General features: G+C 40.0%; 1 protein-coding gene across 2 annotated transcripts in view; it reads left to right on the forward strand.

The window, feature by feature from the left end:
* LOC145403013 (uncharacterized) overlaps nt 1-25,498 on the forward strand; it is a 763,478-nt gene that overhangs the window by 150,992 nt on the left and 586,988 nt on the right. For both annotated transcript variants that reach the window (XR_013897919.1, XM_080274842.1), the window contains exons 7-8: nt 11,270-11,410; nt 18,912-19,055. Coding sequence is in view for 1 of the 2 variants with exons in the window: in XM_080274842.1 (XP_080130968.1) it covers nt 11,270-11,410; nt 18,912-19,055 (285 nt within the window). In the remaining variant the exon portion in view is untranslated. The remainder of the gene's footprint in view (nt 1-11,269; nt 11,411-18,911; nt 19,056-25,498) is intronic.

The following is a 25,498-nucleotide window of genomic DNA, read 5'->3' on the forward strand; positions in this document are numbered from 1 at the left end:
ATTACGTTGTAGGCATCCACATTAGCAAGTTACCTATGTGTGTGTGTGTGTGTGTGTGTGTGTGTGTGTGTGTGTGTGTGTGTGTGATCAAGCTTGCTTATGTTATTATTTTAGCTAACAGAAGTGTTTTGTCCCACTTCCGGCATATGAAAGAACACTATGAGACGATACGTAATTAATTTAGACTGCCTGTATTGTCAGTTTAGGGGCTTTGGATCCTCATGCCAAGTCATGGCTGTGCACACACTTGACTCAAAGGGGCTTTTGCTCAAATGGGCGGTTTCTCACACTTTTCAGCGCTATGTTGGCGAAATTGGTGAAAGACAATTTTACAAAACACCTATTAGACAACTCTTCCATAACCTATTTAACTATGTGAGTACTTCCGCTGGAAGTTTAGTAAAATGCCTGGGACGAGGCAACCTGCCACAGTCCTCACCCCAGCTACTACCATAGAAATAATCTCCAACGAGACGGGAGACAGCCTGATCCCACCACTAAGATAGCTACCACAGGAGCGTTTGAGCAAGACGGGCATGGAGATCATGTACACCCCACCATTAGCCGCCCCTCACCCCGAGCCAGAGACCATCCACCGTCGCAACCAGAGCCAAAAATACTGCAAACTACCAGAGCTCTTCAGTCCAGTACTGGCTCGATGCAGTACTAATGAGAATGCTCAATGTTTCTCTGACTCCAGTTTGGCTCGATGCAAACCATTGACTTGGGCTTGACACAATGTCCATCCTAAACTGGTTCAATGAAGTTCAGTCCCAATGAAGCCACGACATCCCTTCTAACTTACAGCTCTGGAGAAACCTCAATGTCCCTCCTTATTCACTGAACTGGTTCGACATGACGTCCCTTGTCACCAAGTGAACTGGCTTGACAGGGTTCAGCTAAGGAGAAGCCACGACGTCCCTTCTCTCCCAGTGAACTGGCTCGACGCTGTTCAGCCAAGAATCCACAAAGTTCCTCCTTGCCATCTGAACTGGCTCAAAGCCCTGGAGAAGCCATGACTTATCCCGGACCCGGACCAACTGCTGCAAGACACCCCGATCCCAGGAGTAACATCTATCTCTATGCTCCCCCTTCAACATCCCCTCAGTCCCCTCTTCCGTGCACCTAGAAAACAGATCCCGGTGACATCACTGTATAACCTTGCTTTCCCGACACTCTCGGTTCACTTCTAGCCTCCCTGTGTTTCCACTTTGGGAATAATACACACTAACATCTGTCCCCCAGGTTCTTAGGGAGAACTAAATATCGGGTTCCTCCCTTTCAGAACAAGAGTCGTAGTCCCTCCATTTTGGCCTTTTGTCATCCTGATACACTTTTAACAACTCACTACAGTACAGATGCAAACTCAACTCCTAGGTCTCCCCTGTTTGTCGGCGTATAGACTTTGCGGCAACCTACTTAGTGCACTCGAATTCTTTAAGGCCCTCAGCTTGAGACCCCATATCCCAGACTGACCAACTTCCCTCACACTGTTTCTGTGTCTCAGGTTTAATGTGCTAGGGTTGTACCTAGAGTGTAAGAATACTAATAAATCTGCAGTATCACCACACTGCGTTTGTTTGCCTACCTTGTACCATTAGAGTGTATCAGATGTGTGTTTTGTTCGTTCCTTCCTGTTTAGAAGAACCCAGGGAAACCAAGTTTGCACCAGTAAAACACTGGTGACTAACAATGGTTCTAAATATGGAGGGAAGGCAAAGCAGGGCTGTGATCACTCCATGTACACGGTAGCACATACACCACGATGGTGGCCCAAAGGTCCCACATCTCCATACCCAAGTATGATACAAAACTCAATGACATTACGACTGACATCGATATGGCCAAACCTGTATTGGATTCGGTTTACAAAAAGGATGCACAGAAAATCGCGGTATTGCTCATCTAGGCAAATCGGTTTCCCTGGTAGCAGGGAAAATCAGTGTGAACCTAACATGGACAGAGTTTAGTAAATTAGTGGCCCACTGTAAAACTTTCCCTCTGTTTGGACGTCGCACTCTCACGGGTTATTTATGTAAAATTTGAGGGATATCTAGATGCAATATTAGCGTGCTTGAGAAAATTTATTATGTCTGCCTACGCCCAGTTGACTGGAAAACAACACAATCAACATATATTTACACACCTCATAAGAATCCTACCTAGTATCATCCAGGAACACCTCACAGTCTAAGATATCCAGGAATTTGACCGGAACACCATTATGATCTGGCTGCTACTGGCGGCACAAGCAGGCAAACAAAAGCAGAATGGGGCTGTGTATCTTGTCCCTACTGAACCAAGCCATATGATGGAAGATTGGTGGAGTCAATGCCACCCATTCTATCCCAGAGTGTCCCCGTCTCCACAAGAAAAACAGACACGGTATGACAGCCTAATCTTGATTGACCCATGGGAGATCAAGGCCTGCAATGCTTCCTGCACCCTGCACTATATGCATGGACAGGTTAAAGCTCGTCACAGCATGTCCAACCGCCGAACTTCACCAAAGAAGCCCCATCCCTTCCAGCATCATGTCACCAACAGTGACTCCAGGGTAGATGACACAGGACTGGATACCAAGGAAGAGCTTGTTGAGAAGTCTACCAATGTTTATGTAGATGATGAGATGGAAGAAACCAGGTCCTCCGGAGCTGGGCTAAATTTTTATAATCGAACCACTGACCCTGAAAGGTGAACTCTCCCTCTCACAGTTACCACCCTAGAGCAGTCAGTGTACACCAACCACCCGTTCATTGTCTCTGACTTAACCCGCCCCATCCCGACCACTTTTCCACCACTGACTCCCCCCAATCCCGACCATTTTAGGAAAAAAATTTTTGGGCTCAAACCTTCGCTTTTGGTGAGAAACATTGAAAATTCATAGAGAAATCGCTCACCTGAGGTTTAAAATACTCATTACAGGTAGGAGTACCTCCTTACCTTACTGGGTTTTCTATCAGGCTGGCACCAAAGAAAACGAGTTCTATGGGAGGATAACTATTTCACACCACTCATAAACTGTATTTATTTATTTACTTGGTACGAATTTATATGTAGTACAAGAGTATATTGGTTTTCAAGCAGTAATATAGGCATTATAAGCATTGTTTCACTCACTAATACCTGACCTTTTTTTGCCGCATTGCCTGATCATCATTTCTAACTGTTTCTTCCTCTAATGCTATGTAAAGTTTGTTCTCCACATTGTCATTGATTGGGGAATCACTCTGGCCCTGAATTTCGTACCGTGGCATGACATGGCTATACTGGCCAGGTCACTGATAACAGGTGAATTGCTGAGACAATGGCATGTAGGGGGGGGGAGGAGGTCATGCTGGGTAAGGCATTGTCCCTGCCTGGCATCTTGTTGAGGAAGGTGTCACGTGTATACGTACCAAAAATGACTCGCGAAAATTGAAAATTGTGCAAATTAGGGACCTTGCAATTTTTTCGCGTTTATGTACGTCGACGGGATTGGCAGTGACAAAACGTGTGGACGTTAAAGAACGTCGACGGGATGCCGCGGGTTAAGGTCTATGACTTATGATGGCTGTCTCAGGTTGGATTTGTTACAAAGCTGGGGGCCACAATTGATTGCCGTCAGTGGCGCCTCTGGTTCGGAGCCCACAATCCCACTGCCAGCCTGCACACAATCATGCAAGAAGATGACCACCATCCAATCTCACCCTCAAGCCTGGGTGGCACTGGGGACCCCTGTCCAGCACCTATTGCTGTTTGCTACGCAGATGGAGCAACCTTTCGCCATGTGTTGCCTCATCTCCCTGGAATTAGTTCCCCCTAACCTCAATGCACTCAGGATCGCCAATGTATCTGACAGACCCTTCATGCTTCCTAAAGGCCTAGACATGGGAGTGTTGGAAACATTAATTTGATACCCCACTTGAACCCCCAAGTTCTACCAGCACCCCCTCCCTCCCGGAGATTCTCATGCATCTGTCACCACAACACCAACAAAACTTGGAACAGCTGCTCCTACTCTACCATGACGTCTTTGCCTCATACAGAAGAGATCTAGGCCAGACCTAGATACTACATCACCAGATACAAACTATGGGACCCCCCATACACCAGCCATCATGCTGAAAAAATCCGTTGCAATGCCAAGAAGAAGACTGCAGAGTTCATGACATGCTGAGTGCAGCGAACGTGATGCCCATGACCAGCCCATGGTCTTCCCTTGTAGTTCTGATGATAAAGAAAGATGAATCCATGAGATTTTGCATCAAATATCGACAACTCAATGACATGACCATCAAAAATGCCACCCCTCTACCTCAAATCGATGACTTCTAGGACTCTCTGTACTGTGCCCGATGGTTCTCCACTTTGGAACTTCAGTTGGGCTACTGGCAAGTACTTATTCAAGAAGAACATTGAAAGAAAACAGCCTTCTCTACCGGTGGAGGATGACTTTTTGAGTTCAACATCCTCCCCTCTGGCCTCCCTCACCACCCACCACCCCTCCAATACAGAGCTGTCCCCACCTGCCAATGTAAAAGAAGTCCATCCCTTCCTAAACCTGGCCTCATATTAACAACGCTTTTCAAGAACTTCGGCACTATCACCAACCCATTCCATGACATGACAAAACAAGTTGAAATCTTCTGGTGAACTACCCACAGAATCGAGGCCTTCGAAAAACTCACTACAGTATCAATAGTTGCCTTCTTTGACCACACGTAACCTTTTTGATTGTATACAGACATCTCCCTGGCCGGAAAAGACGCCGTCCTTACCCAAGTTGGGGAGGGAAAAGAGCACATCATCGTGCCAGCAGGACCTTAAACCCTTCCAAAGCAAATTATGCAGCAACAAAACGTGAATGCCTTCGGAGTGGTCTGGGCTCTCAGGCATTTCTGGTCCTACATATTAGGTCCTCCGCTTATAATCATCACGGACCGCTGGTCCCTGCATTGGGTGCAGAGATCGCAAAAAAAATTACACTTTCTTAGTCTGTTGGTGAGAAACCCTTGAGGAATTCAACTTCGAGATCATGTACTGCACTGCCAAACTGCATAGCAATACGGATGTTTTGTCGAGGCTCCCCCTGAAATCACTCACCGAAACAGAAAACACGACTCAGCACTTCACAAAAAACCTTATTGCAACAGTGGGAAACCAAAGAAAAACCCAAATGGATTCCACCTGACACATTCGAAAAGTTAGAACGTATAGGGCAGAGTTCCTCAATTACTTTCTATGAAGGTCCAATCATACTGTCATCCGATGTGGCAGAGGTCCAGATGTAAAATCTTGTCTTTAATATTGATAATGGAATAAAATACTTGCATTTATTTCAGGATACAGAGTAATTAGTTCTTTAAAATATACTGAAACTGTGCAGAAAGTTAATACCCCGAGGAAAACTGAAATAAGCTTTAAAGTTCTCCTCTGTTGTTAAGGTGGTTAAATAAGACACAAAAATCTATTCTCCACGCTCCCACCTTTTCAAAGAGACAGAACGATTCTTATGTTGGCCAAATTACAATACTATCTTTACATAAGCACAACCACATCAGCACTACTACTACCACTTCAGCACCATACCGACCACAAGTAACCAGTCTTAACACTTTTCATTGTCTTTCCATCTATTCACCAGCTGAAAAAGGCAATGACAACAATTTGTGGGCATGAGTACATGCATTGCAGCTTGATAAAGACGGAATTCTTACGGCTAGGAATCCTGTTCTCGTTACCAATATTAAATGTTGATGAGATCACAGTGATAATATGCTACTTAGTATTCTGAAACTCACGTTACTTTGATGTAAGCATCTAGAGTAGCTCGAAAAATTAGTGGCTTCTGTGTTGATCAGTTAGCTCACTCGTCTGCATTGTAATCACCAAATGAGCTGGTTGGTATTACTGCAGTAGTTAAACATAACTGACAACCCGATGAAATTATATTTTATTCAGCCGTATTGTGGACATAACTCAACCAGAGATCCTAAATACTGTGTTTCTTCCATTCGAGGCCGATGATGAACATTCAGTGATGAAAGTTGCTGGGGTCCGTACCAAAACTCGTCACGGTCCGGATTCGGACTGCTGTCCGCCATTTGAGTACCACTGCCCTAGATCATCCACCAGCCCCTCATCCTCCTTTACACACCTGTCTGGCAGAAGCCGCATTTCCATCCTCACCAGATCAGGCCGCCAATCAAGGCCATGTCATTAAAACCCCATTATCATTAAAACCTGTCACCCCACCCCTCGTCTCCCGTTCAACCCCAACCGCAAATCAAAATCACCCCACAACTCGGGAAAAAAAAAAAAATCAGGTCAAACAAGAAACAACTCCACCCTGCCTATCCCCATACTAGCCAACACCCATCTCAGTGCTACCTTCGTGTCCACAACAGGCCACCACAAATGGTGACCTTTGACCTCTGGTCAAAGGTCACCATTTGCCTCCCAGCCACCATTTCAGCCACAGCCATTGCTGCCATCTCCTCTGTCCAACCACACCCAACCCACACCGCCATGTTCGTCTCCTACGATTTCTGGGTCTCCAACACAAGACACAAGAAGAGAATCCAGGGGCCTCAACACCTACTGTGCTTACTAGCAACCTACTCCTAACCACGCTTCCTCATCCTCGTCAGAGACCCGAAAAGGAAACCAGACGAACGACCTAGAGTCTAGTACTACACCCTGAAGGACCTCACACCAACCATGGTCACCAGTGAGGTAAAAACATTCAACCTCCTTCCACGAGGACGTGGCTGTAAAAATGGTGAAGGTAGTAAAATGCCCAGGAAGAGGCCACCTACCAGAGTCACTGTTCCAGCTACTACCACAGAAAACCATCACTGACGAGACAAAAAACAGCCTTGCCCTACCGCCAACATAGCTACCATAAGAGCATCCGAGCAAGAGGGGCACGGAGATCACACACATGCCACCACTCCTGTCCGCCTCAAGCCACAGCCCTTCCACTGTCGCAGCTAGAGCCCCAAGTACTGCAAATGGCCAGAGCTTTTCACTCCAGTACTGCCTCCATGCGGTACTAAAGAGAAGGCTTAATGTTTCATTGACTCCGATTGATGTTGGCTTGAGGATGGCTTGATGCAATGTCCATCCTGAACTGGCTCAACACAGTTCAACACCGAAGAAGCCACGATGTCCCTCGTCACCTATAGCTCCAGAGAAATCTAAGAACTGGCTCAACGTGATTCAGCTCAGGAGAAGCCACGACGTCCCTCCTTACCTGGTGAACTGGCTCGATGCAGTTCGACCAAGAAGGCACGAAGTCCCTGGACCAACGTAGCTCATCCATGGAGAAGCCACGATGTATCCCTGGCCCGGACCGACTGCTGCAAGACACCCTGATCCCAGAGGTGACCTCTCTCCCTGTCCTCCTCCTTCCACTCCACCTTAGTACCCTCCACTCAATGCCTACAAAACAGGTCCCGGCGACACCACTGTATAACCTTGCTGTCTCGAATCTCTCGGGTCCCTTCTAACCTCCCTGTGTGACCACTTTGGGAGCAATACATGATAACATCTGTTCCCCGGGTCCTTATGAAGAACTAGATATCAGGTTCTTCACTTTCGGAACTAGAGTCGTAGTCTCTCCCATTAGGCTTTTTGTCATCCTGATACACTTTTAACAACAGCCTACAGTACAGACGTAAACTCCCCTCCCATGTCTTCCTCTTTTTGTGGTGTATAGACTTCGTGGCGACCTCCCTAGTGCACTTGAAGGAGAGGTTTTTTTCAGGCCCACAAACTGAGACCGCATATAACAGATTGACCACTTCCCTCACAGTTTCTATGTCTTAGACTGAATGTGCCAGGGTTGTACCTAAAGTGTTCCAATTATAATAAACCTTTAGTATTGCAACTCTGAGTTTCTGTGCCCACATACTACCATTAGGGCGTATCAGAAGTGTGTTTTGTGTGTTCCTTCTTGTTTAGAACAATCCAGGGAAACCATGTTCACGCCAGGATAACATTTAGAAATTTCGGATGCAACCTAGTTAATTTCCATATATATATATATATATATATATATATATATATATATATATATATATATATATATATATATATATATTATATACACACACACACACACACACAAACACATCATGCAAGTAGCACGTGTTGCTTTTCATACGCTTTCCAGCAATGTGTGTAGATTCGCTGTTGATTTTTAAAGTCTTTGAAGCAGCACGGGTTTGGTAATGAATTTGGCTTTTTTTTTTAAACTATGATATCGAATTTTGAGGAAACACCTTTTAATAATACCTTTTACTTTCTCTTAAGCTTTCCAGCAATGCTCATAGATCGTCTATCGTTCTAATTCTCCATAAAAACAGTTTAGACTTAAAACGCTGAACTTTGTGCTGTTTGGCTTTATTCTGCAATATTATGGCGACATCTTTACTTTTTCTTCCTTTTTATAAGAAAGTCACTTAAGTAATACCTATTACTTTTTTTTTAAATAAGCTTTTCAACTACGTCCTTAGAGTCTATTTAACTATCTATCTATTGCCAGACCTCTTAATCCCTTATACTGGGTGGTCATAAACAAATCGCCTCCACTTCACCCTGTCCCCCGCCACTTCACTGCCCTGCTCCCAATTCACACCCCACTCTCTCATATACCTTTGCATTCCATCCCTCCATTTAATCCTTGGCCTTCCCCTCCATCTCTCCCCCTCCACCTCACTCACATACATTCTCCTCGTCAGTCTCTCACTCTCCATCCTCTCCACATGGCCAAACCACCTCATTGTGTTTCTCCTAATGCTTCCTATCACATCCACATCCACACCACAACGCACCATCGCATCCTCATTTGTCAGTCTGTCTCTCCATGTGACTCCACAGGCTCCTCTTAAATAACTCATTTCCACTGCTCTCACTCTTGACTTCTCTCCCTTCAACAACGTCCAAGCTTCACTTCCATACGTCAGAGCTGGTATCACAATACTGTTATGTAATAACTTTTTCACTTCCATGCCCACTTCCCTATTTCTTATCACTGCCTTCAAGGAACCAGCAACCTTTCTTCCTTGTTGTACCCTTTCAAGCACTTCACCCTCCACACTTCCATCCTTAATCATCACACTACCCAAGCACTTAAACGTACTCACATTGTTCATTTCCTCATCATCCAACCTAACTGTACATTCACTGACTTCACTTCTCTCTAAGACCATAACTTTACTCTTCCCTGCAGTCATCTTTAAATTCCGTTTCGTACACACTTTCCCAAACTCATCCACCAAGCCTTGCAGCTCCTTCGTCTTCACCTAACAACACAGTGTCATCTGCAAACAACAGTACAGGGAGTTTCCAAACACTGCCCTCTCTCATTAAAGTCACTCAAACATCCACTGCCCTACCTCGTACCTCATTTATAACCCCATCCATATACAGATTGAACAACCATGGAGATATGACACATCCCCAACCTTCAAAAAGAAAAACTCACTCAGTTCACTATCCACACGCATTGCAGCCTTAGAACCCTCATACATACTGTTCACAACATTCAACAACTTCTAATCTACTCCATATATTCTTAATAATTTCCACAGTCCATGTCTATCCACCCTGTAATATACTTTCTCCAAATCCATGAAGGCCGCATACAACTTCTTTCCCTTCTCTAGACACTTTTCCACTTAAGATCTAAGAATGAATATCTGATCTACACAACCTCTTCCCCTCCTAAAGCCTCCCTTTTCTTCTCCAACTAATCCCTTTGTTATTTCCCTAACTCTGTCAATAAGCATCCTACCATATACTTTTCCTACGACACTAAGAAGATAAATTCTCCTATGATTACCACACACTTCTTTTTCCCCTTTCCCTTTGTACAAGGGAATAATTATACCTGACTTCCACTCATCCGGGACTTTACCTTCCTCCCAGGCCAACCTGCACATCTTCCACATCCATTCCACTACCATCTTTCCCCCATGCTTCAGCATTGCACCACACACTCCATCAATTCCTTGGGCTTTTCCCATTTGGACTTTCTTCATTGCTTCCACAACTTCCATCATACTGATTGCTCCCTTTCTTCACACATCCCTCCTTCTCCCGGCCATTCCCAAGCCACTTATACTCACATTACTTTCATTCTCTGTGTTCAACAATTCATTAAATTGGTCTCTCCATCTGCTCACTTTTTCTCCCTTCTCCACTAGTAATTTACCATTATTTTCTTTCATTCTCCTAATAACTTCATTGCCACCTGTCTGACTCTCTTTACCTCTTTCCAGAACTTTATCTTACATTCCCTCCACTTTACACTCAAATTCCTTCCTAATTCCTCATCCACTCTCTTCTTACTCTCTCTTACTAATCATTTCACCTATCGCTTCCTTAGATTCTTTGCCGATTAAATCGTCTCCTAAATAAGAGTTTTGATGCTGTGCTCTGCCACTCTATATATCAGATTTGTAGGTAGTTCGGTAGATCTAAAGAGAGATAAAAAGCAGGAAGAACAGCATAGCAATGATTTCGTCAGTAAGACAGTGTATTACTGTGATGTCAAGTCACTGTACTTGCCTAGCCCCAAAGACTTGATATTTTTTTGAGAAGAAATGTCCTGAGTACCGTATTTGAAGTAGTTCAGGACACGTATGACTAAAATGAGATCCATTAATGCTTAAAGACATGATGGCATTGGCAGAATAAGTTCATGCCACTGTACTAGCACCCTTTTACCCAAATCACTCTGTTGACGAAACAGTACGTCGGAGGCCCAGTATCAGTGAAGAAGATGCTGCGAAGACTCTTTGGTGGTGGTGGTGATGGTGATGAATTTGGCGGTGGGTGTTGATAGGTGTTAATCGACCTTTTTCGATATATATATATATATATATATATATATATATATATATATATATATATATAAAGAGAGAGAGAGAGAGAGAGAGAGAGAGAGAGAGAGAGAGAGAGAGAGAGAGAGAGTATATGTACAGTGTCTTCGCACTAATTAGTCCAAGTTATAACCTCTTGATGTTTCTTGTTTGATGAAAACGGCGTGTTGTTTTGTCACAGGATGGTATTGGGACAATATAATGGAATTTACAAAATGCTTAATTAAAATTCTTTAGTATGGTATCAATCTAAATACCATTCTGATTTCTAACAGACGATTCTGTATATCTGTAAAATAGTACAAATTCAAAGAAATTTTTCACTTCAGCTATCATTTCTCAGCTAATCCAGGCAATATTTTCAATGTAATTCACATTTTCTTCACCTGACCTCCAAGAGGAGTGTCCTCAGATATGCACCCTGGAGTACGCCCCCGTGTGTGGCAGCGACGGCGTGACCTACCCCAACAACTGCACCCTGGCTAATGCTCAGTGCCAAGACCCATCCATCGAATTCGCCTACCCTGGGGAGTGTAACTGTAAGGATTTTTTGTTTTTCTTTCACATTTCTTAACGTATTATTTTTGTCTTGGGAATTCGGTGACACCTGGTAATATCCTCTTCTATGTTACTAATGAAAAATATGTCAATAATAGGGAGGTATAAGTAGCACACAAGATAATATAAACGCTTAATATACAATGTGTGCTGTCACGGAAAGGCAGCACGAAGTCTCCCACGACAGCAATACAGGCAGTGAGGAGGCAGCCTAAGGGTAAGGAGAAGGGTCGTAGTCTGAGTGGTTTTGTAGAATTCATAACACGTCATCCTCACATTACACCTTAAACCTTAATATCGCTTTATACGTTATTGATGTATATCTATCTAAATAGTAAACAAGAGAATGGTAGGGGTGCGTTGTGGAAAATAAATCGCTAAGGAAAAGTTGCTACAAAACATCGAACGTTACACAGAATTCGGCTGCCCGACACAATATGCTGTATTCACTTCATCCCCCATCTCCATATAACGGACGTCGCAACAATATAAACAATCAGTGGATGAGGGTGGTTAGAATATCAAGCAGTTTTTTTTTTTTTCCTTTTAACTGGTGCTGGAGCGTGTGCCTTCATGCAGTGGTATAGATATAGGCGGACATGTGCGCAGCCCAGTTATACACAAGTCCCTCAGTTCCTTACCAATATCCCCAAAAGTTAATGGTGGGCTGCTTTATAAAGGTAACCAACCTGTAGATCACTGGGTACTTGTTTCAGGTGAACACGGCTAAGCCAGTAACAATGTAGCATCTCCGTAGTTTCATGGGATCAGTGCAGGTGTCATAAAAAGACTTTGTAGTTACTTGTAGAGAAGTTATATATATTAGACTTGTGGACGAGCAGTTGTTATACTTGAGTAGCTTTGTAAGTAGATAATCTTCTTTCCCATTTCTCATTCAATGACAGGAGAGGTAAAGAATAGTATGGGACTATTTTTATTTGTCTTGGAAATATTAACAAGTCTCTCACACAGAGCGAAGTATAAAGTAGAGTCCCGCTAGCTATCTCCCTATCTCTTTCTCTCTCTCTCTCTCTCTCTCTCTCTCTCTCTCTCTCTTCCAAGTTGCTAAGCCTTTCTTCCCACTCCCTGCCGCTTCTATGGCCTCTCTCCTTCTATGTTGCTAAGCCCTTCTCCCTACTACCTGCCTGTTCTATGGCCTGTCTCCTTCTGAGCTCTCTTTCCTAAATTCTGGTAAAACAGGAGTCGTGTCACGTGTGTTCACTGTGGTTGGAAAGTTCTAGAAGCTTGTGTGTGAGTATGTGTGTTTGTGTGTGTATGGTCAACTAGGCTTTGTTCTCCTGGTGTATCGCTGACAAACTAGCTGCATCATCTCCTGACTGGCTACTTCGTAATCTGTCATCAGCTTTTCCTCAGTGTAACTTGCAAGATCATTTCCCATTCCCAGGCTCGCATAGAGCTGTCTATCTGTCTGTTTATCTATCTATCTATTATGATTTGTAATTATAATACGGAGTCCTAACATATGCTCGGTACACGCAGCTGGAGGTCCTCCGACAGCAATTATCATTGACATATGCTAATCTAGTAGTACATAATATTGATTATAATATTGTATACATATAACATTCATAGTAAATTGCCTTGATCTAGTAATATTACATTTTAAACAAGTTGTATACATATTTGAATAAATGCAATGGTAATACTGCTAGGTTATACATTACATATTGAGTTATCCCTTTAGTAATGTCTAATATTTCACCTAACTTGTAAGATGATTCTGGTAATACAGAACTGTGGTATAATGGTATGACTTAACATAATATTGTAGTAATATTGTGGTAGTACATAATTGTAATATTTTATGAATTGTTACATAATATTCTGGTAATGCATAATTGTGTTGGCCTTATAATTGTAGTTACATTTTGTTAATGCAACTGTTACATAAGTGTCTTGGCCTTATAATTGTAGTTAAAGTTACATAAAAGTTACATCTTGTTAATGCAACTGTTACATAACTGGCAAAGTGTAACATAATGCAATCGTTTGTCGTTACATAATTGTTACATATCGTTTGTCGTTACATAATTGTAATAATTGTAGTCCTGACATTAAATCCGGTCATGCTGCGGTCGATGATAGTGATGATGTGCCATGCCACTTGCTTGTGGAGACAACAATTTGCTTCTTTTTTTTTTTTTTTTGTAGTTTGTGGTATTTTGGCATTTGTAGTAACACTTACACTTATTTTCATTTGTTTGTTATGTGATCTTACTCTATTTCTTTTTCTTTCTTTCTTTTTCTTTTTTTTATGTATTGATTTTCTATAGTTTGTTTTTCTTCGTTTATCTACGCTTTTTCTGTGTTGTTCATGGTTGCATAATTACTGGCTAATTTCCTTGGGATACTTTTTTAATGTTTAGTTTATATTGCACAGAGATTACTGAAAATGATATTATATAGTCCCATATTTTGTTATTTTATACAAAAAATATATACACTATATACAGTATTAACTATATACACTGACTTGTTGTTCACTTGTACCTATCGTGGCCAATATATGTGTCAGCACTGTGTGGAAATCTTTGTCTTCACGATTGTGTTGAAGATGTTCACTCTTGCTAACGGCATTTGTGTTGGCCATTGTTTTTTTTTTTTTTTTTTCTGGTTTTCCTTATAATTTAAAATATCTCTTTCCACTAGGTAGCTTTAATTAATAAATGTTTAATACAGTTCTTTTAATCGCTCACTGAGTAACTGTGATGGTATATATTCTTTATCACTTTGTAGATATAATAATGTGTAGCTGTATGTATGAAACACGTATTTTATGTAGGTATAAATGGTAACACTCGTTGGTAGTAAATAAATGTTATAATAAATGAATGAATATATACAGTGTAGAATATTTATTGTTGGTGATTATTTAGTGTTTGAGTTATGCAGATAACTGAAGTAAGTATGTGTATTTAAGCTGTAACTATACAGCACGTTTTATATGTTTGTGCAGAAGCTTATTGTCTATCGCTGTGTATTGTATAAATGAAGTAACTATGTAACTCACTAATTTTTACCGTGGTGGGAATGGTGTTAGTGATGGTGCAGGTGGTGAGTTGACTGACGTGGCGTCTTTTCAGCAAGCACACATGATGACGTCGACTTCCCACACTGGTAGCTGTGGTGAGTGAATGAGTAGCGATGAGTAACTTGAGTGAAGACGAGTGAGTAAGATGAGTTGTGAATATGGACTTGGTATTTGCTTCGTCGTCTTGACCTCTTCACTCCTGCGTCAGCGGTGGAGGTTGGGTGGATGTAGCAGAGAGAGTAGGGTGAGGTCTGGTAGCTGTGAGTTATGAGTCGTGTCTCATTCTTCGTTTGTTTGTTTTGTTTTTCTTTGTCGATGTTTTCTTGGTCCTTTTCTCTTGTGATTTACTCGTTGTGGGATGAAGACTGCCGCTACTTGTAGGTGCGAATAGAAGATTATACAGACGACTCGTAGAGTTGTTACTTGTAGTTGATTGTAGATGGTTGTAGTTCATTGGTTCGTCGTAGAAATTTCAAGATTGTTTGTATCAGTACTTTGTTAAACTACTTGCAAGGCGTCCTGTGACCTCTTCACCTCTACATCAGCGTGATGATCGGGGAGACGGAGGGGGGGTTAGAGAGAACTGTCAGGAGCTGGTTGTAAGTTGTTGGTTGTGAGAGGTATTTTTTTGTTTTCAATCTTGATATTTTGTAGGAATTCACTGTTGATTCGTAGACGAGGCTCGTATACGTTCGCTGCTACCAAATGTCATAAAAAGACCTTGTAACTTAATTTATATGTTTCCATCCATTTCATTTATTTTATCTACACTCTCGAGAGCTATGTTTTCTGCTTTGTAGACCAAATGTCTTGCTCTCTCTCTCTCTCTCTCTCTCTCTCCCAAGTTGCTAAGCCTTCCTCCCTACACCCTGCCGATTCTATGGCCTGTCTCCTTCTGAGCTCTCTTTCCTAAATTCTGGTAAAACAAGAGTCGTGTCACGTGTGTTCACTGTGGGTGGAAAGTTCTAGAAGCCAGTGTGTGAGTATGTGTGTGTATGGTCAACTAGGCTTTGTTCTCCTGGTGTATCGCTGACAAACTAGCTGCATCATCTCCTGACTGGCTACTTCGTAATCTGTCGTCAGCTTTTCCTCAGTGTAACTTGCAAGATCATTTCCCATTCCCAGGCTCGCAGAGAGCTGTCTATCTGTCTATTTATCTATCTATCTATTATGATTTGTAATTATAATACGGAGTCCTAACACAGGGACTGGTTTCCTTTCCTGTTTATGTGACTTTAAAAGGCGGAGAGGGCAGTGATAAGGCTGCAGGAGGTGGAAAAGAGGAAGGAAAAGAGGATGGATTATAGGAGACAGATGGAGGCGAGACTGGGTAGATATGATCTGGAGCAGATGGCGAAGGTGGAAGGTGTGAGAAACACGGGTGCAGCACTGAGGTGGTGTGTGGGGTTAGAAGAGGTAAGGGATGAAAGCAGTATCTTGGTGGAATGAGGGGGTAAAACGAACTGTGAAGGGAACGGAGGAAATTTTTTAGACTCCATAACAAGATGAAAATTAATGAGGATGTGTGGAAACGGAAGATAAAACTGTATGCCGGGAAGAGGAAAGATTTGAAGAGATGAAAAAAGCCTGAAAGATAAATCTAGAAGAATGCTTGTGAACAGACAGAAAACGATCAGAGGGAGGGCGTATTTAACGGGGCTCTTTGGTATATGCTGTACAACGATCATAATGGGGATGACAGTGCTCCTTAAAACATCTAAGCAATATCGAGGCAGTAAAACAACATGTAATCGCATCCCGACCCTTTTTTTTTTTCTTTTGCGTAAATTTTGTATTGCATGGTTGGTTAATAATTATACCATTATCATGAAAGTTTGGGGGTACAGTAATGGTACACCGTAATGACACGTCTTGAAGTAAAAAAAAAAAAAAAAGAACAATAATGGAATTATAATTGTTTTCCTGAGCCTAGCTTGTTAGGGCAGTTTCTGACATTTATCTTAATATGTTTTAGTGTTTTTCGTTCTTGCTTTACTGTTTTTTGAAGCACATACGTAAGAAGCTCTGAAAGTTTTTTGTACTTTATTGTACTTAAGATCATGACATCAGCAAAGGGATTATTGAAGGTTCTGAGTTACCCGCTCTTGCTTTGAATCTCTTATGTCGAGCTAAATAAACTGACCTTGAGAAATAAGACACAGCGAGAAGCGCAACAGTCAAGCCTTGCAATCGATGTGTGACCTATCTTTTAACCTAGCTCTGTATTAACCTTTGACCGATAGCTCTGAAATTTGAGAAACCACATCCTTGGACGACCCAGCATGCCACCACTGAGTTTGATTAATTTCAACCAAAAGTGCTTAAGCTGGCCATACCCTGTGATGTAGACCTGTGTCCTAATGTTTTCGAAATTGAAGTTTAAGCTATGTCTTATCCCAGATCGTTTCACCACATTTAATCCAAATGGAATAAAAACTTGCCAAAATCTTGATACTGTCCAGTGACCTTCAAATCTGATCGACTGTTCTCAGATCTGAAGCACCTTAACCATTTCTCATTCTTTGCCATACCACCAAGTTTTGTCTAAATAGATCAAACCTGAAAAAATTTAACTTAGCAACCTATTACCATTGCCATTTTTCGGTTAACATCTACCGTGCATCCAGCAAAGTGAATAATTACCCAATTTGTGGGAAAAACCAAGACAATTGGTTTGTCATTTTAGAGCTTGAAGGTCGAAGAAGGAGGAGGAGGAGGAGGAGGAGGAGGAGAAGAAGAAGAAGAAGAAGAAGAAGAAGAAGAGAAAAAATATGAAGAACCCGGAATTTTTGACGATTGTGTTTTATCGAGACAGCGTTACGTTTTAGCTACTTTTAAAGATGTTTTAGGTATATGTAAACAAGCATGAACATTAGGGCTAGATATTTTTTAAAATGTAATTCCTCCGTGTCTGAGGGAAAGTAAGGATAATATTTGTTAAGGCTTCAAGGCAAATCGGTGTTATCCTTACATAGGGTGTCTATGACGAGACTAGACTAGTATGCTGTATATATATATATATATATATATATATATATATATATATATATATATATATATATATATATATATATATATATATATATATACTGTAAGTAGATTGATAGATAGGTATAGATATGTACACACACACACACACACACACACACACACACACGTCATACAAGCAGCACGTGTTGCTTTTCACACGCTTTCCAGCAATGTGTGTTGATTCGCTGTTGCTTTATCAAGTCTTTGAAGCAGCACGGGTTTGGTAATGATTTTTTTTTTTTTTTTTTTAACAATGATTTCGAATTTCGAGGAATCTCACTTTAGTAACAGCTGTTACTTCCTCATAAGCTTTCCAGCAATGCGCTTAGATCGTCTTTCGTTCTAATTCTCCATAAAAACAGTTTAGACTTTAAACGCTGAACTTGGTGCTGTTTGGCTTTATTCTGCAATATTATGGCGACATCTTTACTTTTTCTTCCTTTTTTATAAGAAAGTCAGTTAAGTAACACCTGTTACTGTACTTTTTTTTTTTTTTATCAGCTTTCTATGTGCCTAGATTCATTGTCGATTAAATCGTCTTCTAAATAAGAGTTTTGATGCTGTGTTCTGCCACTCTATATGTCGGAGTTGTAGGTGGTTCGGTAGATCTAAAAAGGGATAAAAAGCAGGACGAACAGCATAGCAATGACTACGTCAGTAAGACAGTGTATTACTGTGATGTCAAGTCACTGTACTTGCCTAGCCCCAAATAGTTGATTTTTTTTTTTGAAGAAATGTCCTGAGTACCGTATTTGAAGTAGTTCAGGACACGTATGACTAAAATAAGATCCATTAATGCTTAAAGACATGATGGCATTGGCAGAATAAGTTCATGCCACTGTACTAGCACCCTTTTACCCAAATCACTCTGTTGACGAAACAGTACGTCGGAGGCCCAGTATCAGTGAAGAAGATGCTGCGAAGACTCTTTGGTGGTGGTGGTGATGGTGATGAATTTGGCGGTGGGTGTTGATAGGTGTTAATCTTCCTTTTTCGAAATTTATTTTTATGAAAAGCGGACAATTATATATATATATATATATATATATATATATATATATATATATATATATATATATATATATATATATATATATTATTCACTGTGTTCGCACGAATTACTCCAAGTTATGACCTCTTGATGTTACTTGTGTGATGAAAACGGCATGTTCTTTTGTCACAGTATGGTATTTGGACAATATAATGGAGTTTACAAAATGCTTAATTAAAATTCTTTAGTATGGTATCAACCTAAACACCATTCTGATTTCTAACAGACGATTCTGTATTGCTGTAAAATAGTATAAAATAATTCAAATTCTTCACTTCAGCTATCATTTCTCAGCTAATCCATTCAATATTTTCAATGTAATTCACATTTTTTTCACCTGACCTCCAAGGGCTTTGTCCTGGGATCTGCCTCACGGTGTACGCCCCCGTGTGTGGCAGCGACGGCAACACCTACTCCAACAACTGCTCCCTGGCTGATGCTAAGCGGTGCGAAAACCCTGACCTCGAATTCGCCTACTCTGGGGAGTGTAACTGTAAGGACTTTTTTCTTTCTTTCACATTTCTTGACGTATAGTTTTTTACTTGGGAATTCTGGTGACACCTGGTAATATCCTCTCGTATATTGGTAATGAAAAATATGTCAATAATAGGGAGGTATAAGTAGCATACAAGATAATATTCGTAAATGTTTAATATACAATGTGTGCTGTCACGGAGACAGTACGACGTCTCCCACGACAACAATACAGGCAGTGAGGAGGCAGCCTAAGGGTAAGGATATGGGTCGCATACTGAGTGGTTTTGTAGAATTCATAATACATCTTCCTCACATTACACCTTAAACCTTAATATCGCTTTATACGTTATTGATGGATATCCATATTAATGGCAAACAAGAGAATGGGAAGGTGTGTTGTGGAAAATAAATCGCTAAGGAAAAGTTGCTACAAAACTTCAAACGTTACACAGAATTCGGCTGCCAGCCACAATATGCTGTATTCACTTCATCCCCCATCTCCATAAAATGGACGTCGCAACAATATAAACAATCAACGGATGAGGGTGGTTAGAATAACATTTTTTTTTTTTTTTTTTTTTTTTTTTTTTTTTTTTACTGGTGCTGAAGCGTGTGCCTTCATGCAGTGGTACAGATATAGGCGGACATGTGCGCTGCCCAGTTATACACAAGTCCCTCAGTTCCTTACCAATATCCCCAAAAGTTTATGGTGCGCAGACAGATGGAGGCGAGCCTGGGTAGATATGATCTGGAGCAGATGGCGGAGGTGGAAGGTGTGAGAAACACGTGTGCAGCACTGAGGTGGTGTTAGAAGAGGTAAGGGACGAAAACAGTAGCATGGTGGTATGAGGGGGTGAAACGAACTGTGAAGGGAACGAAGGAAATTTTTTAGACTCCATAACAAGTAGATGAAAATTAATGAGGATGTGTGGAAACGGAAGATAAAACTGTATGCCGGGAAGAGGAAAGATTTGAAGAGATGAAAGAGCCTGAAAGATAAAACTAGATCAATGCTTGTGAACAGACAGAAAACGATCAGAGGGAGAGCGTATTTAATGAGGCTCTTTGGTATATACTGTACAACGATCATAATGGGGATGGCAGTCCTCCTACATCCATCTAAACAATATCCAGGCAGTAAAACATGTAATCGCATTCCTACACTTTTTTATTTTATTTATTTTTTTTTCATAATTTTTGTATTGCATGGTTGGTTAATAATTATACCACTATCATGACAGTTTTGGAGTGCAGTAATGGTACACCGTAATGACACGTCTTGAAGTATATATATATATAAAAAGAAAAAAAAGGATGGGATTATAATTATGTTGTTTTCCTGAGCCAACCTTGTTCTGACAGTTTCTGGCACACTGTCATTCCTGTATCTTGATATGTTTTGGTAAGTGTTTTTCATTCCTTTTTTACTGTTTTTGAAGCACATTCGTAAGACGCTCTGAAAGTTTTTGTAGGTTATTCAACTTAAGATCATGACATCAGCAAAGGGATTAATGAAGGTTCAGAGTTACCCGCTCTTCATGAGAAACTTTTTCTTGAGCTAAATAAAACGACATTGAAAAATAAGTAGACAGTGAGACAGTTCAAGAGCCAAGCCTTACAATCGATGTGTGACCTATCTTTTAACCTAGCTCTGTAATTTTAGCCTTTGACCGATAGCTTACAGCTTGAGAAACCTCATCCTTGGATTACCCCGAATGCTACTACTGAGTTTGATTAATTTCAACCAAAAGTGCTTAAACTGGCCATACCCTGTAGACCTGTATCCCAATGTTGTCGAAATTGAAGTTTAAACTATGTCTTATACCAGATCGTTTCACTACATTTAATCCAAATGGAATAAAAACTTGACACTGTCCAGTGACCTTCAAATCTGATCGACTGTTCTCAGATCTGAAGCACCTTAACCATTTCTCACCCTTTGCCATGCCACCAAGTTTTGTCTAAATCGGATCAAACATTGAAAAAATTTAACTTAGCAACCTATTACCATTGCCATCTTTCGGCTAACATATACCGTGCTTCCAACGAAGTGACTAATTACCCAATGTGTGGGAAAAAGCAAGACAATTGGTTTTGTCATTTTAGAGCTAGAAGGTCGAAGAAGGAGGAGGAGGAGGAGGAGAAGAAGAAGAAGAAGAAAAGAAGAATATGGAGAACCCGGAATTTTTGACGATTGTGTTTTATCGAGACAGCGTTACGTTTTAGCTACTTTAAAAGATGTTTTAGTTATATGTAAACAAGCATGAACATTAGGGCTAGATATTTTTTAAAATATAATTCCTCCGTGTTTGAGGGAAAGTAAGGATAATATTTGTTAAGGCTTAAAGGCAAATCAGCTTTATACTTACATAGGATGTCTATGACGAGACTAGTATGCTGTGTGTGTATATATATATATATATATATATATATATATATATATATATATATATATATATATATATATAAAGTTTCATCAAATTCTTCAATATATAACCCTTACTGTCACTTTACATACACTGATGTTTGTCTCGTGCCCCAGAGCCATCTTGTAGAATCAAACACGGCCGCGCCAAGTGCAATGTACCGGCAGGTGTGTAGCAGTGACGGAAGGATTACCACCACTCCACTGACAATGATACAACAGGAACGTTCGTGAAACTTTTAACCCCTTCAGCCCACAGACTTATTTGTAATTCAGTTCATGCTGCTTAGATTTTTTTTTTTTTTCGCTGAGGGGATTTATTGTACTGAAGAGATTAAAGGAAAAATTTTATAACACTTCCAGGTCGGAAAATCCTTCTTAAGCTTAATAAAATGTCTGATGATAGCAAGGATAGAATACAAAATACGTCTTCAGAATAAAGGGGTCAGATCTTATCAACATTTTAAAGATTACGATGTACCATTGATTTCTCGATAATAATTCGGAGAGTCTTGAAAATGTTTCATATGGTAATTATAAATTTCTTTTGTTGTACAATTATAGACTACAATTTCGTACTAAGCAGGAAGAAATATGTATACGAATTTTTGTACTGTATCACGTACTTCACTTTCAGATTAGTTACTGTTTATGAGACATATAATCCATTTTTAATATGCAAGGATTTAAACTGTGTCCAACTGGAAACAGTTTTTTTCTGCTGAATAAATTATAGCATAATGTTCCCCCATTTCCGTTTTATTCGTCACACACACACACGTCTGCGCTGTAAAGGAATGCAAAACTGTAAGTAGAAGCTTTCTGTTAGTACCAGAAGATGACCACCATCTTTAGTAAATCAACTTTGGAAGGAGTTAAGAAAAGGGACAAAAGTAGAAAGCAGGATGATGATTTCGACCAGGAACTGGTGGAAATGGAAACGCATAATAATAATAAGCTGGTAGAATGATTGTACAGATTAGAGAAGGCATTTCATAGTGAAATAGATGAAATTTAAAAGCAGTTGCACATGCAGAAGGTAGAGAATGAAAATTTAGGAAGGGAGATTAATAAGAAAGACACAACAATAGATGAATTATCAGTTGAGGTGGGTACACTTAGAAGGAAGATTAGTGAAATGGCAAGCACAGTTGTCAACCATGAGAGTATTATGGAAGAGTTCAGAAATGATACAGAGACAATAAGGCAGGCAAGTACTCTGATAGATCATAGCAGTGATATTGAGAAGATAACCCAGGTAAAAGAAGAGATGCAAAGCTACTAAAATGATGTGGAAACCACATATGCGTAAAGAAAGACTTACAAACAAGAGTTGAAGAAAAGAGCATTAAAAAGGAAGTGAAGAAAATAATCCAAGACAATCCAAAATTGGTCAAAGATTCAGCAGACATCAACAAATCTATAGTAAACACTGGTACAGAGGTGGAAGAAATAAAAAACAAGATTTCGAGAGACAAAAAGGAGATGGCAAATGTAATGAACATATTGAATGAAGTGTCAGAGGAAATCTGTAGTAAAGACACAGAGGAACACAAAAAGCTAGGGAAATATGAAAGAAAGAAATCAAGGCCCCTGAAAATAACCTTCCAGAGTGTAAACACAGTGGAGGAAATACTGAAAAATGCAAACAAACTTATGGAAAAAGAGGACTTCAAAAATGTATGGATAAAAAGATGCCTAACTCAAGAGGAACTTGGATTACTAAAATAGAAGAGGAAAGTGGCAAGAACAAAGAAAGAGGGAAGATCAGAGGAAGAGAAGAACACATTTTTTCTACAAAGTAATTGGTTTGCAGGTTGGAAAGTGGTACATAAAGAGGAGGGAATAAAAAAACAGGAAGGTAGTAGAACCAAGTCATGACAAGTATGTAAACAAGATGATTAAGTTGATGTACTCTAATGTAGATGGAATGGTATCTAAATTACTAGAGATGAATGATTATATCAAAGAAAAGGAACCATATATTGTTTGCCTAACTGAAACGAAATTAACACCAAGGACATCAAACGATACACTAAACCTAGAGGAATACAATATATGGAGAAGAGATAGGAACTTAAAAAAAAAAAAAAAAGGGAGGAATTATAATATTAACAAAGAAAAATCTGCAAGTTAAGGAAATAGAACTAGATGTACCCTCACAGGTAGAACTGATTGCAGTAGAGATTAGTACGTCTGAAGGGAAAGTAATTGAGGCAGATTTATACATGCCATCCAGATCAAACATTTGGGAAAAAGGCAGATGTGAAGACCTGGCAGAGAAAACAATTCAAAGTTTAAGAGCATTACTACATAGAATGAAGGAGAAATCTGAAAGAATTATACTAACTTGAGATTTCAATACAAATATAAATTGGAATACTCTAGATATAAAAAGCCAGGAAAGCTGTTGGGACCAAAAGCTCCTGGACCTTGTGCAGGAGTTTTTCCTAACACAACATGCAAAAGAATGCACCAGAAGAAGAGGACTTGACATACCATCAGTACTGAATCTTATATTTACTAGGCAAGAAAATGATATTGATAATATAATGTATCACCCTCCATTTGGCAATAAATTACAACTTCAGGATTGCATATGACATAGTTAATAGTAATGAAAGTTACATAAAGAGCCTTAACTACAAAAAGGGCAACTATCATGACCTAAAGAAATACTTCTTAGAAACAGATTGGGAAAAACAGTTTAGAGGACAATCTTTAAATGTTATATGTAGAAAATTCTGTGAACCTTATGAAATAGGAGTCCAGAAGTACATTCCACAGCACAAAGAAGCAGAAAAGAAAATAAAGAAATGGTTCAATACAGAATGTAAAAAATCTAAAGAAAAAAGAGATTTGTTGTGGAACAGATACAGAAGACACACTAGTGAAAGGGCATATAACAATTAAAAATAGGCAAGAAATGATTATACAAGAATAAGGAGGGAAGCCCAAAAACAGTTTGAGGAGGAAATATTAAATAAACGTAGTGATCAACCGAAGCTATTTTACAGCTACATTCGAAGCAAAACCAAAGTAAAAGATAAAATACAATCCACTACAGATGAGGGGATCACCTACACACAAGAGAAGGATATTTGTGAAGCAGTAAATAAGAATTTCCAATCAGTTTTTACAAAAGAAAATAATTTTGAGAGGGATTATATGGAACACAGATGCCTACATATATTACCAGATATACAAATATCAGAAAAAGAAATACAGGAGGAGTTAAGTAAATTAGACAAAGGAAAAGCAAATGGTCCTGACGAAATTTCATGTTGGGTGCTACGTGAATGTGCAAAAGAGTTAAGTAAACCATTATCTTTAATTTTCAAGGAATCCTTGGGACAAGGTAAACTACTTGATATATAGAAGAAAGCATACATTGTTCCCTTATTCAAGAAAGGGAATAGATAAAATCCACTCAACTACCGACCAGTATCACTAACCAGTGTTGTAAGCAAGGTACAGCATTAGACAAGCTGGTAAGAAAAGTTTGGGTAAATCATCTAGAACACAATATGATAAAAGAAAGTCAGTTTGGTTTCAGAAAGGGAAAATCGTGTTACTAATTTCCTGAGCTACTATGACAGAGTAACAGAAACATTACAGAACAGAGAAGGATGGGTGGACAGTATCTATTTAGATTTCAAGAAACATTTGACACAGTACCACACCAAAGACTTTTATGGAAACTGTACCATCAAGGAGGAATCCGAGGCAAACTGTATTGTTGGATGCAAGATTTTCTAAAAAAAAAAGAGAAATGAGAACAGTACTAAAGGGAAATTACTCATCATGGAGGGAAGTGACTAGCGGAATTCCACATGGCTCAGTGCTAGCACCAATTATGTTTTTAGTGTATATAAATGATATAGACAGTAATAATGGAAATGAATGCTATCTAAATATGTCTGCTGATGATGCAAAAATACTATCTGTATATCTATCTAGAGCCAGACGCCATAATCCCGTAAGGGGTGGCCATTTGACTATGAGTTATTTGTTTTATGGAGAGGGGCACTAAC

Source organism: Coenobita brevimanus, chromosome 60 (genome assembly GCF_032717465.1).
Source record: "Coenobita brevimanus isolate Jiangsu-jjx chromosome 60, ASM3271746v2, whole genome shotgun sequence".
Taxonomy (NCBI): Eukaryota; Metazoa; Arthropoda; class Malacostraca; order Decapoda; family Coenobitidae; genus Coenobita; species Coenobita brevimanus.